Source organism: Seriola dumerili, unplaced genomic scaffold (genome assembly GCF_002260705.1).
Source record: "Seriola dumerili isolate Sdu_G_001 unplaced genomic scaffold, Sdu_1.0 BDQW01000219.1, whole genome shotgun sequence".
In the NCBI taxonomy this organism is placed as follows: Eukaryota; Metazoa; Chordata; class Actinopteri; order Carangiformes; family Carangidae; genus Seriola; species Seriola dumerili.
This window is the reverse complement of record NW_019174474.1, coordinates 7,117,988-7,136,374: the sequence shown is the minus strand read 5'-3', so window position 1 is coordinate 7,136,374 and position 18,387 is coordinate 7,117,988. Positions and strand designations below refer to the sequence as shown.

The window sequence follows — 18,387 nt, the reverse complement described above, 5'->3', positions numbered from 1 at the left end:
TGGTATATTTAAATGCACGGATAACGACACTCAAATTATATTCTCTTACTCTACTCTTTCTTTTGTTTAAACTTCTCATCACCAGTTAATTTGGTTCAGTTGTGGGTAAAAACATGCACGCCCCCTTGTCAAGTGTTTAAAGAAAATACACTTTACTCCTCTCAATCAATCTGTGTCTCTGCTGCGTGTTTGCAGTTACGGCAGACTGCCACATCGACTTCTCCAGAGAGAGTGTATCAACTGTGTAGCAGATGTGTATGTTGTTGTTGAATGTCAGGGCTGACAAGCTGCAGCCGGAGCCGCTGTTTGGGACCTCCCTCTCAGGTAAATCTGCAACAGTATGATTATATCTGTGAAGCATCCCGCTCTGTTTTTGTGACCTTGAGCGACGAGGTGAATCCGAAGCAGCTCCTGGAAGGCTGTGCTGCCGGAGCTCACCCTCACATTTAACATCGCTACAGGTGATTGAGAGGGAAACTTTCACAAAGATCGATAAAATGCATCATCGTATGTGGGCTGTTCTCTCGACTCTGCTTTGACCTGTCTGTCAGTCAGTGAATCCCTGTGTACTGAGTCATGCAGATTTCACATCGGCAGACTTCAAATAATATCCAAACACATGTCTTAGTGAGGAATGGGGGGGAGGCGAGAGGGGAATAGGCAGCTAGTTTGACATTGGATCTGTATAAACATACAATGAAGATTTTCCCTCTCTGCCTCAGCATTCATTATAAATAACTTTTACTGATGATTCCTTTCCCGTGTCTGTTTATAGCCTACCCTCACCTATCTTTGCCTCATCTCCCTCGTCAGCTCTCCTTGTGCGCTTCACTTTGTCCCGTTCTCTCCCTCCACGTGAAATGAAAACTTTGCATAAATGTGACAGCGATCTGAATCAGGCAGAGGAAACACTGAGTCATGAACAGCCCTTTCTCTCTACGTTCTTTCATTCATACCCAGACTTACATCCATCTGGCTCAAGAGAGATATTTGGGGATGGGAACGTGGGCGGAGGAACGGAAGCATGTGGCAACGAGAAGAAGCGGGGGGAAAAAAAACACGAGGAGGTGCACAGAGCAGGAGAGTTGAGGAGCATGCGTTTACCCTCCCTCTCTGCACGGTGAGTCACAGAGAAAAAGGAGCCCTTCTAATGGCCCGTGGAGGTCCCCCTGCGCAGACAAGTAGAAATGGAAGAAATGATTGCAGGAATTCTTTTTATTGATGGGATGCTGAGATCTCATTAGTGGGAATGGAACGGACGTGAGAAGGGCTGCATCTGTCTGTTTGCCCCTAATTAACGTTGGGAGGAGGGCGAGAGGGTGCAGCAACACTCCCAAATAATCCTTCTCATGATAAATTTACGAGGCATCGTTTTCTGAGAGTGTTAGTGAGAGGAATGATTAGCTCTGACACGGAGATAGCAAGAAAACAAAACAGGAAAGGTGAGATAAATCTCCTTGTGAATCCTACTACAAAAGAGCTGTGATAATCAATGTATGTGCACACACTTAATGTCAGTCCCAGATGCTTTCTTCTCTCTTTTCACAGTCAGTTATTTACACTGACTGATAAAAGACTTCTGACTTTCTTTCCCTTAGGTAGGGCAGTTTCCTTCCATTTCCACTGGTACAAGAGTTTTCTTCTGTTTTTTTCTTCATCAGCTACCTGTTTGATGGTTCAAACAATCAACTGAACTCGTGTACCTCATCCCTTGATAATCAGTGAAATGTAAAGTCACTGACACAAGGATGTAGTAGCTCATACTGTCTATAACAGGTCCCGCAACGGCTTTACTATAAAAAAAAAAATGTAATTGCATCCTCTAGAAATTATATAATACAACAATACACAGTATATCAAATCACTGAAATTCAACAGTACCTAATCATTCCGTGACAAATCATTTTAATTCTTTCCTTTTAATTGCAACATTATGCAAATCTATCTGCCAGGCATTTAGCACTCAACACCAGGTTCTAGTAGGGAGTATTATACCATAACTGTTTTTCACAGGCTTGGCTTCCCCTTCATCGTCAGCAGGAAGCTATTCAGGAAACTTTCAAGTGTACTACACTGTGCACGGGAGGGTAGAGCCACCACCCCCCCGTCTCTCTCCCCCTCTCTCTCTGTCTCTCTCTCCCTCTCCAGCATCTCCTGCCACAATAGCCTTGACACAGAAGTTATGATGGAATCACATAAATTCTCATCATGAGTCGACTGGCTGGCTTGGAGTTGTAGTGTCAATGAGAAAAGACAACGGCCATGGCCTGGCCAAGGCTGCACTAGGGTTTTATGATGATATGTTAATGTCTGTAATTTGAGGCCCCTGCCTGTGAATATTATAGCGGAGTGAGCAGCAAGGAACTGAACTAATAATGTGCTGCATAATGACCATGTTTTAATTGCTAGTGACCTCAATATTCTTCTAAATAATGCAAGTGAAGTAGCACCCTTGATCTGGTCTTAACTCTGGGCATTCGCTACTGTTGCGACACACGTACAACAGTACACAGAGTTTTGTCTGACTTGAAATTTGAGCTACATCAATATGCTTGACATGTACAGCACCTGGTGCCATATTAAACGCAGCCAGGAATGTATAACTTTCAAAGGAATAAAAGAAACATTACAGAAATAAAAGAACACAACTATTAAAATAACTGCTTATAACACAGGTATGCAATTTGTGCAGAGTGCAAACACAGTCTTTTTGCCCGAAATGTGAAGCTGCTTGTTAAAAAAAGCCTCTCTTACCATTTCTAAAAAAAAATATTCTGGCAGCTACTGATCCAGTTTCTCTGCTGTGGCATGTTACTGTGTTTGTGATTTCTTATTTCCCTGTTTTATCTATTGCATTTTCTGCCACCAGTGGTGGACCCAGATGGGTCCTTAGTCTCCTTGTGCAGTGTATTGTTTTTTTTTTCTTGATGACTGATTAGTTGAATGTGGTTGAATTTTTTTGTTCCCATTTCATTTTATAGTTCTTTTTCTGGTACCTGCAAAGTCGCTGGAGATTTACTTGTGACCCAGGTAAAAATAAATACACTTGAACTCATTCTGCTCTATGGTCCTTGTGCTCTGCACTATGCAGACACATGAGGACAAACTGGAGAGCAAAGGCACACACTCTCAGGAGAGGAAAGAAAACTGGCTCCCTGCTTTGAACAAATGGATAGACGCATACACACACACACACATTTAAAACAAGCAGCACACACACACACGAATGAGTGCTAAAAATGAGTCCCTGCTGACATGTTTGACTTCGGAAGTATATATGATTGCCTCTAGTCTACAAGCTGGTAAACAGTTAAATTACCCCCTGAAGCCAAACACAATGTGTCACATTAGTGACTATCTGGAAGCAAATTTCAACAAATACAAGGACTCAACACCGAGTAGAGCATAACTATGAAAATGTACTGTGTACAAACAAAAAAAGTCACTCCTGCTCAGATCTAAAAGTGAAAACTGAGCACTGTATCTGATCCAAGTGTGTGTATTTGAGTCTTTCCATCTGACAATGTGTCAACCACCCTCAACTGTTAAAGGGGGACACTTTAAGAAAAAAAGGAAAGCACTTTCATAACAAGCAATTTAAAGTTTTCTCAGTTCTGTAATCCCCATTTTGAATCACTGGCTTGAAAACTAAATAGCACTTTGAAGTTATGAATAAACTGATTGAAATTTAGATTGTAGATTCACTTCAGGAAGAATCTGTATCCTTTTAGAATTCATTATTTGGAAACTCATTATTTGTTCAATGTTGTATGACAACCAAATTGAGTTTGTTACACCTCCTGGGTATGGTTGTTTATTGGTTGTTTTATCTTTTCAACTGTATGTGATGTTTTTTTCATGGATTGCAGATAATTAATATGGCTTTTATGGTTTTAACTCCAAGTGCCCTGATATTAGGTCTTAGTGCACCTTAACACTACACTTTATCGTCCTACATCGAAGTGTACATGAAGACATGGCACACCTTTATATTAGATCTATTTCTGCATGTGGATCATGGCACTTACCATATGGAATGACTGTGGCAAAAATCCAGGGCAGACATGATCTGTCTGAAGAATTTCCTGGCTTCTTTAGGTGTTAACCTGCCTTTCTTCACCAAGTAGTCAAACAGCTCACCACCAGACACATGTTCTAGCACCAGGTACCTGAGAGAAAGAGAGGGAGAGACAGGGAGACATGGGAAATGAGTGGAAACTCTCATACACACATAGAAAAGAAAGATTTTACTTGTAGTGACAGGAACAAATACCCCTGCTCTCCACAGAGCCCTCTAAAAAAGCAATGCAGAAAAGAAGAATCAGAGCATTCGACCTCAGAGGTCTGTAAAAACTGGAGCAGTGGGAAAGATAGTTCTCTCACAGCCATTATACACAGACAAAACACCCAGGATCAACCATCTGATCTCCCAAAAGCCATATCATGTTGGCTGTTTTTTTTTACTATGTCATCTGTAAACTGTCCCTACCGTCACAGTGAAGCATGTGTATTAAAATACAGTGTATGTGAAGGTTTCTGATATACTAGACACTCTGGCCTCCCATGAGAGGCATCAGAGAGATGATATAGTTGCATTACACTACAAAAAGATGGAAAAGTGGTGCACACTGCTCTCAGACATAAAGGATTTGGGAGCACAGACATTGTAAGCTCCTGTGAGAGTCTTCGTCTCAGCACTCAGTTAATCAAGTGAAAAAGACAAAAGAAAAAAGAGGAAGACAGATATTGGAAAATCCTCAATAGTTCCTTGCTATACATATACAGTACTTGTATTGCTTTTTTTTTTTTCCTTCTTTCACCTTCTAAAACATGCGTATACACACATCATCCCTGCCATCACATCTCTTATGGCCAGGTGGTGAAGGTGGTGGAGGTTGCAGGGCGGGAGGGGAGCAGTTTGTCAACCTGACTGTATGGCCATGATGCTCTGGCGCTCCAAAGGGACAGGGGAAGGAGATGAATCTCCCCTGACCCAGGTCTAAAGCTGCATCTGTGGGCTGAAAGCCAACGGTGCCCTGTCCCTGCTCCGCACTGGCCCGCTCGTATATCCTTAGCTGAAACTCCCTCCATCTTCACTAGGACAAATTGAAACCCAGACAGGCGGTGAAATACTCTCTTTGTTCTCTCTCTCCCTGCTGTGGATGTGTGTATGTACATGCAACTCCTCGCTTTTATTGATTACACTGTGGTGTTGCAAACAGTACACAGGAAAAAACCATGTGCTCACTAAACAACCCTTAAACCCTTAATGTTCAGTGGAAAGTCTGCATTAAAAGCTACAGGTGTGGAGTTTAAACTAAGTGTTTTTTTGTTTTTTTTGTTTTTTTTTAACGGTCTGGGACAGTCAAGTAAAGTCACAGGATCCAGCACTTCAAGAACTGGATCAATACTAAGGTGAGGATATCTTGGCCTCTGCTCTACAGATTTTGACCGATGATAACTGATAATGCACGGATGCAGTGGACGTTTGGCCTCAGTGTGTCCCAGTGGGAGCTGGGCAAATAAGAACATTAAAAGAACTTGTGTGTTAGAATTGATCATTTTGTTACTTTTTCAGATCTTCTTGCAGCAAAAATTTGAAATAAAATAGCATCTGTGCATTATATTCATATGCATTATGTTCTCTCAGACAATTTTTCATTGTCAAAAGCATAGTCTACATCAACATTATGTGATCATTCATTCATTTCTAGCTATGAAATCTCCATAAATAAAATATTGCCGGGCTATGTATCAAACTCTTTCCACTTTGCTTTCACCTCTTGTACGCACGCACACACACACACACACGCGCGCGCGCACACGCGCACACACACACAGACACACACACACACACAGACCAGTTTGAACAGCTTGTGGTGGGATCTTTGCCAACAGCATAATAAATCTTAAAAGCTCTGGGACTGTTAGCTCCAAACATGCTGCGTGTCTATCAATTATTGGCTTTCAAGTATAGATGTCTGAGTAAGAATCTAAACAATATTAGGAGCAAAATTACATCACTGATGTGAAGCGCAGAGTCACTCGAGTCACTGGTGATGCAAATGTAAAGCAATTTGTCTTCTGTGACGCTACTAGTGACCAGCTGTCAAAAGTGATGAAGCAATCGGCACAAAATGTGATTTTAATAATCCAATTATAGGATGAATCGCAATATTCTGCTATTCCTATCATCTTAAAGGATGAGATGTACGGTGCTGCATGCGCAATCCCGTCTGGTCTGTAAGCTCAACATGAGAACTAATTGAATTTAGTTGACAAACAGTCCTCTGTAGATCAAGAGGGCTCCTATAAACGACTGATGGGCTTGTCACTCACTGCTGTTCAAGTTGGCTAATCGATTTATGTGTGTGCTTGTGTGCCTATGTGCCTTTGTGTGTGTGTGTGTGTGTGTGTGTGTGTGTGTGTGTGTGTGTGTGTGATTGTGTGCAGCAGCTGCGGCAGCAGACTAATGCGGCTGCCACTCTCCAGGGCTAATGTTTCTGAATGCAATGGTGTTGCCTCTGATAAGCGTGTCATGGTGTTTACATTGAGGAGACTTCCTCTCCCTATTAGCAGTCCCCTAGCGAGCGCGACCAGATTAAATGCTTCATGCCAATACTAATGAAGCCCCCCCCCCCAGGCTATCATTGTTGCCCCTGCAATCATAATACACCAATCAAAACTGCTCCAATGATATGTATGATGTTAAAGACTGTTCTGATATCCAGAAGAGCACTTGATGGTGATAATTTGTGTGAGCCACAAAAGTTGTACACAAACTTACAATTGCTTAGTGGGTGCAGTATATTTATGACTCAATATAAGGATAAAAAATGGACCAAAATCCACTGGTGGTACTTACAAGTATTTTTTATTTTCGTAGACGTCATGTAGCTTTAAAACATGTGGGTGTTCTATGAGCTTCAGAATAGCTATTTCTCGCTCCACCTGTATGAGAGAGGGACATAGAGGGAAATAAGGAGGAAGGGGGGGAGAGAAAAAAGAGATTTGATTAGTGTAACATCAACCCAGTTACGTTCTTGAAAGCTTTTTAGAACCAATTGTCCTTCACTCTTTAATTGCAACTTTCCTCTCACTGGGAGATAAACCAACTGACCCCAAAGCAGCCTGTGATGAGTTCTTACCAGTCGTTTCTCTGAGGTTACCTATGAAGGTCACTGTTCGACAGACAAATCTGAGAGGCAGCAATCTGTAATAACACTTTACACAACAAGCACAAGGGCTTAAGAGGAAGGAGTAAACCAATGCAAGGAGCTGACTGGCACTTTCTACTGGCAGAAAGGACAGAGATAAGCTTCGACCACACTCTGGTTGGTATCCAGGCCAGCAAGCACTGCTATCTCAGGTGGAAAATGTAGTTTGCTTCAAAAACTGAAGGAAAACAGGCTCTGTTTTTCTTAGCTTACAAAAAAATGTACTCTCTCCTCTCTCACAAAGCAAACCCAGCTGAATACTAAGCAATCACATTTCATAATCCTGTGATTTTTTTTGGTTAGGTAAGAAACATCAAATAGAATAATCTGTCAGAGTCAGACATCTCACATTTGAATATTTCTGTCCTCTAAGAGAACAGCCTGTGGGTGAATTGAGGTCAAATGTCCACTCAGGTACATTGATGTCTTCCAAGGGAGGCTTTTTTTTCTGCACTTAGTCTGAAACAGTGGCTGTACATATAAACACAACAACGTCTCCTGAACAAGCAGACGGCTGAGTCCACACAAGTTTTGGAGTTCTTTTTTTTTTTTCCGCTTACAGAGCTGCTGAGATACATATATAGCATACTGTGAGATCGTGAGAGCCGAATTTCACCAAAATCAAGCAGATCAGCTTGGATTTGTGTCAGCATCTCCAGAGGTTATAGTCAGCAAGTACAGCTGCCACTGAAAATCAGCATGGAACCCACTTCAACACAAGCCACCACTAATCTTCAGCTCCCCGTGCTCCTCGCAGTTATCTGCTCACTCGTCTCCTCCACATTTCCTGTCCACCTTCTCCTCCACCCTCCATGTCTAACTTTGACTGACAATGACGGAGATGAAAGGACAGTGTGAGTTAAAGGCTCCTCTGCCTCATCTCAATCTCATCAAAGTCAATTTCACTATGTCACTTGCCTGTGACAGCCTTCACATTGCTTTAATGTCACACTCATCATGGCTTCGCTTTATGAACACTCCTGTGGAGTGAAGTTAAAGCTCTGATCTGCCAGCTAACTTTGTTTCTTTTTAGCTCCCACAAAGCTTGTTTGCTTGACCGTGCGTAAAATCAGGTTCCTCCTTAATTATGCTCTCACATTGTTTTTCATTTCACAACAGCTTGCATTAGTAATCTCAGTCTGCTCAGGTAGGTATTGTAGTCTACCTTGACATACTTTTTTTTAATCATTATTTTCTGCCTAAAAAGCAACATCCCTATCTCCACTCCTTATGAAAGGCATAATATATGATAAAAACCTGCTGAATTAGCTTACATTCAGTCACTGAAGAGAAAAACACAATGGCGTACAAGAGATGTTGAAGCCGCAGCCAAGAAAAAGTCATGTGAGAATAAAAAGCTAATAAAGCTAGGCCCACAGCTTGTCTAAAAAGGGTAAAGTGGTAAACGCATAATTAGCATTAGCATGGAGTATCAGTGGGAGTAACGGCTAGGCTAATCAGGGCTAATCCAGTGACTAATGAGTGCTATGAGCAGCCCTACACCGTGCCACTTTCTCACCTGAGGCTAAGGTGTATTGTTAAGAATGAGCCTTTGGTGGTTAGCTAGCTACCTGGCAGCAGGGCTCCCTGCAGAGAGACTGATGCTACTGAGGACTCAGGGAGAGATGAGCTGTCCAAATGCAACAGAGGCAGCAGCTGGCTTCCTAAGCTTCCTCTAAGCGCCTCCTTTGAGTTAATTGAAATAAGAGAAATGAGGCTTAATGTGAAGACTTAACTGTACAACTGCCTGCTTATTGCAAGATTAGCTGTTGATTAACACACTAATGTAAATCTGTGAAGCAACCCTTGCTCTTTCTAGCGTCATACAGTACAACAGTTTCATTAATTACCCTACAATTATCAGTCACAAGAAATTATTTGAAAAACACATTTACACCTCACTTGCTTCCACCTGCAAAAGGAGCGACAAAATGTGATCTGTTGGCAAATGGCTTTAAACAGTAATAATGCATGGTGATGAAAGGGAGAACACCAACAACAACTGCATTTAAACACACACTAACTAACTGTTTGCTCACCTTTTATCAAAGCCTCAAACACACATATCCACCACCTACACAACTTCATGGTAGTATAAACGCCAGGTGGCCATCCTCTCTCTTGGCCTGGCTCCTGTACATGGCTCCTCACTCTCTCATTAAGTTTCACATCTGTGAGTGTGGACAGTTCTCTCCAATCACCTATCTCCATGGCACTTCATTAAGCCTTTATTAGCAGGCGCTTGGACACCATTCACGGAGGCACACAGACACAAACACAAACGCGCGCACATGGACAGATGGACAGGTGGGGAGATGAACACACACCTTCTTTCTTTTATCCATCTTGTTACTTGTGTTCTACTTGTGTTCGGCAGTTCAGTTTATAGTCAATTTGCTCAATTTCTCGATAACTAAACGGGGGTGCAAGAGGAATGGGAAGGAGAAAAAAAAAACTCCCACCTAATCAGAAAGCAGAGGTCGAATGAGAGCGCAAGACTGACACTAATCCAAATTGGCTATTTGACGGGGAGATAATTTGTCTTGTAATGTATGGTGGTTATCGTGGTGGAGTGGACATCATTAGCAGAAGACCTCAGAACAGGAGCCTGTGAGTGGACAGGCTTATTGGCAATGTTTCGACCCACAGGGTTTCCTATCAGTGTCATATCCTGCCACACTAAATAGATCAATAAGTTGGAACTATGTTAACTGCGACGAAGATGGTTGCAAGCAAAATTAAAAAAAAATACTAATAATTAAGCTGTGTGAATGATAAAACATGACGTCTTAACACCAGACTCCAAGGAACTGCGTTGTGTTCGTCCAAATTAAAAGCTAGAGAATCATTTTCTTCACCTTGGAATTCAAATTTGATGTTGTGTTTGGAAAACGTTTCATGAGATTTATTACTTGTAATTATGGTGTAATTTGCAGGTGCAGATGGTACGTTATAATAGAAAGCAAGAGAGGGAGGCTGGGAAAGGGGCTACATGGACAAATGAGGCAAAGCAGTCACTAGTGCTCACATGTGTCATCCCATTTTCAGAAGACGAGAGCCAGTTTAGCATAGTTCCATCAGCTTGCAATTGATTCTTTAAATTACAGCCCTGGATCTGAATGGCTGAACGGACAAGCAAACAAAAGACTGGCAGCATCAATAGTTTCATCAGTGTGGCTAAGAGTCCAGTGATGGAGAAGAGAGGACCAGAGACAGCCAGGCAACAACAAAGATGCAAAGAGGTTAGATCCATGTCACACATGTCACAGAGCGACTGAACAGAGAAACCAGCCCAAAATCTCAGAGGGGGAAAATATTGGATCACAAGGTCTTTCATCTCTCGCTCTCCACTTATTGCATCTTGTGCTTTCTCTCTCATGCACATGGAAGGAAAGCACAGACATTTCTGTCACCCCACCACCACCCCACCCTCCAGGCGAGTGAGTGAATGGTCTCTTGATACTGAGATCTGAGGATCAAAGTCAACAGGGCAGTCATGTGTGTCAGACAAAAAAACGCGGGTGGCTATGCAAACATGGGCGTTACAGTGCATGCATGAGCTGCTGGATGGACAGAAAAACAAACGAGAGACAGAGGAAGGATGAGTGATTGCGAGAAGGGATGGAGCATAAGCCATGTAATTCTCTGCAACAGAGACGAGTAAAAGAGAAACGTAGAGGAGACAGACAGAAAGAGAGCACAGTGGCAGTGCCAGCCCCCCCGCCCCCGAGTCTTGCAGCTTCTTTTGTTTCTAATTAACACAACACGGGGAATGGATAACCTTTTTAGCAGCGCCACGCAACCAAACAGCCTACAGATATTGAGATGATAACAGATAAAAGTATTTGACAATCAAGAAAATAAGACCCCGGAATGGCTTTGCTTCACCTGCCTTGACAAAATATCTACGACGGTTGACATCAACATATTTCTTTCTATCATATTGTTGTTTCTTTCAAAAACTTTTAAAACGTTAATCACAACATTTTATTACGTGAATTCCAGAAATATGGTTTAATGACTGAATATGTTGATATAAAGGGATATTTTAATACCTTTCATCACACCAGTCCTTGCACACCACAACCTTCTTTATTTGACAGACGTCAACAGTTTAGTATATTATGTTGATGTTTACCAAATGTGTATTTTTATGTATAAGAAGCAAATCAGACAGGGATATCTTACAGATTTTTTAGTTTTTTTTTCAAACTAATTCACAAATGTACTCTCTCAATCAGACAGTCATCTAATCTTCATCTTCCTCACCATCGTACTGGCAGAAGTCAACTTTCAATGAGATGTAGTGTCTAAACTTAAGGAAGTCTTTTTCTCATTTAGTAAAATTGAGCAAAACATTATTCATTTTGTTTTCTCTGTGACATAATCTTAATCTTTGACATTTTGACGCTTCTTTAGGGCTTCTGCGTGTTACTTTCAACCGGTAATTGTACCTTATTTGTTTGATTTTAACTTTAGAGTAAAACTCAAAACTAAAGCTCATTACAGAATTTCAGGGAGAGATAAATGGATGAGTTAACATATGGCTGAAGGAGAAGTTAAGTATGGATGGTGTAATGGCTGGAGAGAATGGGGCGTGGGTCCAACTGTCAGTGAGCAGAAGGGGAGGAGACAGCACAGCTTGGCCACTGGCTCGCTGACAAAACCAGTCAGCTCGTCATCCATTCATACTTGTGACATGTGGACACATTAACGCATGATGCACACACACTGTACACACACGCCACTGATCACGGCAAGCCATGAGCCACCTCCATCCATCCATATGTCGGTCAGTGAGCCAGTAGGGCAGAATCAGTGTTTTCTGCCAGGAGCAGAGGGGAAGCCAGGCTGGTGTGCATGCATGCATGCATGCATGTGTGTATCTGTGCGTATGTGCATATACATGCATGTTAACGGCAAGGTGTTCATTATCTGTGGAGTGCTATATGTCAGTGTTTGCGACCATAAGGGTAGGACATCAGTTTCAAGGACAAACACACACACGCGCACACACACACACAAACACACACAGTGTCTAGAAAAACATCGGTCACAATCAGTCAAGTCTGCCCCCAAGGTGTGTGTTCACGTGCTCTTCCTCTATTTTCTGTACAAGGGCATGACCACTGCCTTCAAGAAAATATTAACATGTGTTCCTGAGAGAACCTGCTCATCCAAAGTTGGTTTAGAAATTGACAGAGACAGACTTGAGGCAATGGATTCGACAGCATTTTGTGAGAGGAGCTTAGGTTGTTGTGTTATCTCCCACTACTGAGCTAGTCCCAATGAGAGCAAAAAAAAATACAAAATAAAATAGTATTTGAATGATTCCATTCCAGTCAAGGACGTTGGACCAAAAAAAAAAAAAAAATGTCCTTCATACTTTCATCTTTCTTTGTTTATTGCTTTTCCCTCCACCCTGTGGACCCTACAAATACACAAACGCATGTGCACACATACAAACACACATGCAGCACACAGTCAGCGCAGCAGGTTTTTCTGATAATCAGTGTATCAGTCATTCTTTGTGAAGAGGAGGTAAACTCCCTACACGGGGGAGTCTGATCAATGTCAGAGACATGTAAATCGATCAGGACATAGTCTCTGCTAGCTCGCTACTCCTTATCCTTTATCTATCTCCCACCCTTTCAAATCTCACTCATTACCCCTTCCCACCCACAACCAACTCTGGCACTCCTCTTCTCCTTTCCCTCATTTATTCTCTGTTTCTCTCATTTTATCTCTCTAATCATGTCTTCGATGTGTGGCTGTGCCGCTGACAGATCCATCAGGCTGCCACTTAGACCAGTGGCAGGCCACATCATTTCACACTAACAGACATGTCCCTGGATGACCTTGGTCGTAATAGAGTCTAATGGCAGAGGTCCTCCACACCCCGAGGTCAAAGGGTATAATCATGAACCTCTTCAAACCTACTGCATGGGCTGATAGGTGGGATGGAGTGGGACGGGCCAGGGAGAGGGTATCTGCAGAATGAGTGATTTATCAGTGACTGGCAGGTGGTGGATCCCTTTGGCAACCATGTTTTTGTGTCGCTCGTCTGAAGTGTCTTTTTGTCAGCTCGTCCACTCCGTCACTCACTTCCTAAGAGAGGGATATTTCATACAAGAGGATTGGAAAGGTGACCTTGGATTGTGTGGATATGTGAAATGTGGATTAATGAACTGGTTTAGAGAGACCGCAGAACACAATGTAATGATTAGATCTGAAGGTCATCTATATCTGTTGAAAAAGTATAAATCTAATAACCTACAGTAGCCTATATTTGCATGCGAGGTGGATGAAATTGCTTGTAAGTGCAGAACAGGAAGATAAAATTAGATCCTCTCAGGATTCTGAAGAAATCCGAATTAAATGACATCTGCTACCCTATCTTGCAAAAGGTTTTCTGGCAGCCGACCTTGAATTTGGCTTATTAAAATGTTTCAGTGTTAATTATCAGTGAAAAATCATCATCATCATATCATTATTTCTGTTAAATTAACAAAATGATAACATAAATATGATATGCATTGTGAAACACTTCGCTCTTTAGGGAAACACTGGCATGATTTTAGCATGTAGCATAAATTAGTAGAAAAGTTACAAGATTATGGGGAAAGAAAGAAAGAAAGAAAGAAAGAAAGAAAGAAAGAAAGAAAGAAAGAAAGAAAGAAAGAAAGAAAGAAAGAAAGAAAGAAAGAAAGAAAGAAAGAAAGAAAAGTTGCTGACTGAAGTGAATCTCAGTGAACTACAACACAGTTGTGCTGGTTTTGGTAAATGCACAGTGATGTGAAAGCAACTTAAACAAAGAAAGTGAGTAATGAATGAGTAATGAAGACTATTTAGTGCAGTTATTCAGGCGAACAGTAACAACGAGCTGACTCTGATTCACTTCCTCAACTAATTATCTCCACATATGAATACATGGCTTATTCACTGACACATGAGCCTGGACAATAGTTAGCCAGGCAGAGGAGTCAATAGAACAGGTCAGCAGGTAAGACTGGTCAACTGAAACCATTCAAATTAGCTTGAAACTTTGCAAATAAGTTCAGAATAGCTCTAATAATGTAATCAGGGAGCTGTTTTAGCTTCCGCACTTGTTAATTAGGTCTTACACTGAGTGTGAGTCTTTGACACATAAAAGGCACACTCTTGTGCTCTGTTGGTACTCTGTATGAATATTAATTTAGCCTAAGAATGGCAAACCACATGTGCAAAAAAAAAAAAAAAAAAAAAAAAAAAAAAAAAAGCAGTGCCTGAATGTGTTTAACCATATGTGTTTGTGCTTTGTGGGCATGGAGTGAGTGAGTGAGTGAGTGAGTGAGAGAACAGGAGGGAGGGAGGGGGAGAGAGAGAGAGAGAGAGAGAGAGAGAGAGAGAGAGAGAGAGAGAGAGCATGCTCTTGACATTGTGTAAGCACAACAGAGTCATTAGCAAACAATCCCCACAGGGCGGCAGATGACGGAGCTGATGAAGTTAAAAGTGTCTTGCTTTAGATGTTTAACACATTGACCTCGAAAAGCCCAAATATACATCAGGATCTGTCCCAAACTCATTAACACTGCCAAGTCAGAGCCACTTTCCATGTTTATTTGCAACGGCTAAAAGTGGTAAATTTATTCACAAACGATTGTAGCTTGTGCATAATGTTCAGGCCTTGTGGAAGCTAGTTAACAGCATAATCAAGACGTAAAGAAATGTGTTGAACACAGAGGAGTTAGTTCTGTGAATACATGCACACTCACGCCATTTACCAAGTAGAACTATCTTTCCTCGAGGCAGAATATTAATGCTAGTATTCATAGTAATCACCCCACTACTCGTAGTGAAGTGACACTGTAATCATTACAGCCATTATACAGTCTCATACGCTGTACATTCTTCTTCACAGCAGCGGAATTGGAAAACATACATGCAATGTCACTATTATATCTGTTAAGTGATCCTTCATGTTTTAATAAAAACTTTTTTTTTTATGCATCATCATCATTATCACCAGATGTGTGCTTGGTTCATAAGCATTAAATCCATTGAGTTTAGGACTGAGTAAAATCTACTATGTGTACGCCGCATGTGTGTGTGTTGGCAGTGATCTTTGTGGCACTCTTGTCCACAAGCTGCGATTCACCCCACAACCCTGTCTATCTGATATGAGACTATTACAGACCAAATCCTGCAGTGAAAGGACAGACAGAACCTTAAGGCGTGTGTGTGTGTGTGTGTGTGTGTGTGTGTGTGTGTGTGTGTATGTGTGTGTGTGTGTGTTTGTGCACGCACTTTCTTGACTTTGTGCAGCTCGATAGTGGTCATGGAGCTGTCATGTTTATGACACGTGTGACTTGCATACAGAGATACAAGGACACACACACACACACACACACACACACACACACACACACACACACACACACACACATATAGTGTCAGTTACAATAATGGCATGATATATGAATAGACATATTGCTGCATTGCTGTTGCCACTGAGATGACAGTTGTCACAAACAGTGACACACTTCATTGTCCTTCAACTGTAGTTTTGCAAAGCTCTGCTAGAGTGCCACATACAGCATGCATACACACACACACACACACACACACACACACACACACACACACACACACACACACACACACACACAAACTTACACATTACTTTCCACTACACAGTATCAAGAAAACCTTTTTCCAAAGCTACTGCGTATGTGTATTATTTGTATGAGGGAAAAGTGCTGCCAATGAAGAGTAAAATCATTTACAAAGACAAACTTTATTAAATGCACTTACAGGCAACACGTTGAGATGCAGGGCACTGGAAGTTTGTGTTTTAAAATCGTAGCAGCGTGACATAAAAAGAGACGACAAAGACAGATTTGGAAGTAAAAATTGAGGTAGATTTTTCCTCTCTTGGGAACATGATGCAACTATTCAATCATCAGTCCCTACTCAAGCAAGATGGATAAAAGAAGATCACAATACCCGGTGGCTGAGAAGAAACACACACAAAACACACTTCAGTGGGTTCACAGGTAATATAAAGAGGTAAGAACTCCCAGTGCAAAACAAAAGAATAAACAGGGATAAAAAAGAAAACTAAACTTTGAAGGGGAACTCTGCTGATCTCCCCATGAAAGCATCTTAAGGGGAGGAGAATTGGATAAAATGTGCCCTTCGCTTACAAAGAAAAAGGAAAAGAAAAAAAAACCAAAAAAAAAACAAAAGCAACACCAAAGCAACAACAAATAAAAAAGCAAACAAAGTGTTCTCATCTATCTGACAACACAGCAGCTGTTGCCTTTGAAGAAGAGAAACAAATGCCATCGGTTTAGACGTCTGTCTGTCTCCTGTCGAGCTCAATGGGGGATCCCGCTACATCTTGCGCTCTTCTATCCTCCATTTCATTATTTCGTCTGCACTCCATCTCTGTTTTATCTCGATAAGACATATGAGCGGTATAAAAAAAAAGAAATCAGTCAAACAACACCGTGTGTGTTTGATGAGCTTTGTCACCACGGTGAGCAGCAGCACTAAAGGTTTTACATGTCTCTCTAGGATGTGTTAGATCCCAAACTACCAGTCACAACTGTGTAAAACTCAATGTTTGGTGTCTAGCATGAAACACAATGTGACACAGGTATGGGGTGAAAAGCTGAAGATTTCTTCACAATCCCCAAACATCTCGTGCCCTGTGGGTAAAATTTATTTCCCCATTTCCGTTTCACTTGAACACCTCATCACCATTCAATAAAGAGTAGGGGGCGAAAAAAAGTGGACATACATTGATTTGGGAGTGGTGATTGGAAACCAAATTAGGATGTAGAAAGCTGAGTGACCATCATATTGACTGATAACAGACAAAGGGCTTTGTAAGGGCTTACAGGTTCAGGGAAATCCATACTATTTAAGTTCCTACAAGGAGCAAGTGGCAAAGAGAAAAAAAATGATGTAACAATAAGAAGAGTGAAGAGTGCAGAGTGGTCAGGGAGATTTGTTGTGATCAGTACAGTAAAAAAAAAAAAAAAAAAAAAAGTGTCACTGCAAATATACAGTGTTGATTGAAACCAAACTAAGGAACGCACTTCTTGAATTTCTTTATAGCAAAATTTTGCCTTTGAATGCAGACACACATTACTTCAACGGGCAGAAACGAGTGAAAGCAGCAGCAAGCGTACAGCAGGAGAAACAGAGCTTGTAGTGCTACAGTCGGCCTGTTGAGATCAAACTGTGTGGTAAGCCCCGGCTTCTGGCTCAGCACCATACAAAGCTGATGGATCAACGCGCAGGGGCACAACATATGAAACCCATTCATTTTAAAGGGTGTCTGTGCTCACACACTGCAGCACAAAGCCGTGTGCACAAAACAGACACAAACACGTATACGCGTGCACATTCACACACAGACATAAAGTTAAGGAGGACGTGTGCGTGTTGGAGGCATTTCTATATCCAACCCACTCGCGGCACAACAGAGACGGGAGAGAATGGCCGATCTATAATCATTAGGAGGGAAGAGTGGAGAAAGAAAGCTACAGTGCTGTCGCAGAGGTGTCGGGATAACACGATTAGACCTTGCGTGATTCATCTGTGGCCATGGCATTCTGCTCCTCACCCGCCCACCACAATGTCTGTCACTTGGTGTACTCAACCTTTATTCCTTGCTGTTCTCTGCCTCTTTAAGGCCTTCTAAATTGTTATTTTAGATGATGCACATTTAAAATTTAGATACCAATAAGTTATACAATCATCCTGAATCAAGATTTCCCTAATGTTACAGACAGTACATATTATACATTTGCATTGTTCCATAGAAGAGAAGATTTGTGGGCAGAAAGACACATATTCAAACAGTGATGGCGTTGCTCATTAACAATCTACAAGAGAAAAGTATTGATCCTTTTCCTTGCCATTAAATTTCAAGGCTATCTGAGGTAATCTTGCTCCCCCGGCTGTGGCACTGCCTCGTCATACTCAACTCTTATGTTCGGCGTCCTTAGCGTAGCACTTCAATTATTTGCTTCTGGGGGCAATTATACTGCTGACTTCTCCATCTCCAAACTCTTTCTCTCTCACTCACACACACATTTCTTTTCTGAAATGTTATGACTGACATCAAGGACAGAGTCAGCAAACCACAAGCAACCTCACTGTGCTTAAAAAAAACCAA

General features: G+C 41.6%; 1 protein-coding gene across 1 annotated transcript in view; it reads right to left on the bottom strand.

Moving 5' to 3' along the window:
* The window catches only part of LOC111228590 (serine/threonine-protein kinase BRSK2-like), a 171,084-nt gene that overhangs the window by 54,827 nt on the left and 97,870 nt on the right, over window positions 1-18,387 (bottom strand). Inside the window, exons 3-4 of the mRNA XM_022754570.1 lie at window positions 6,866-6,951; window positions 4,029-4,169 (exon numbers count right to left, since the gene is read on the bottom strand). Coding sequence (XP_022610291.1) covers window positions 4,029-4,169; window positions 6,866-6,951 — 227 coding nt within the window. The remainder of the gene's footprint in view (window positions 1-4,028; window positions 4,170-6,865; window positions 6,952-18,387) is intronic.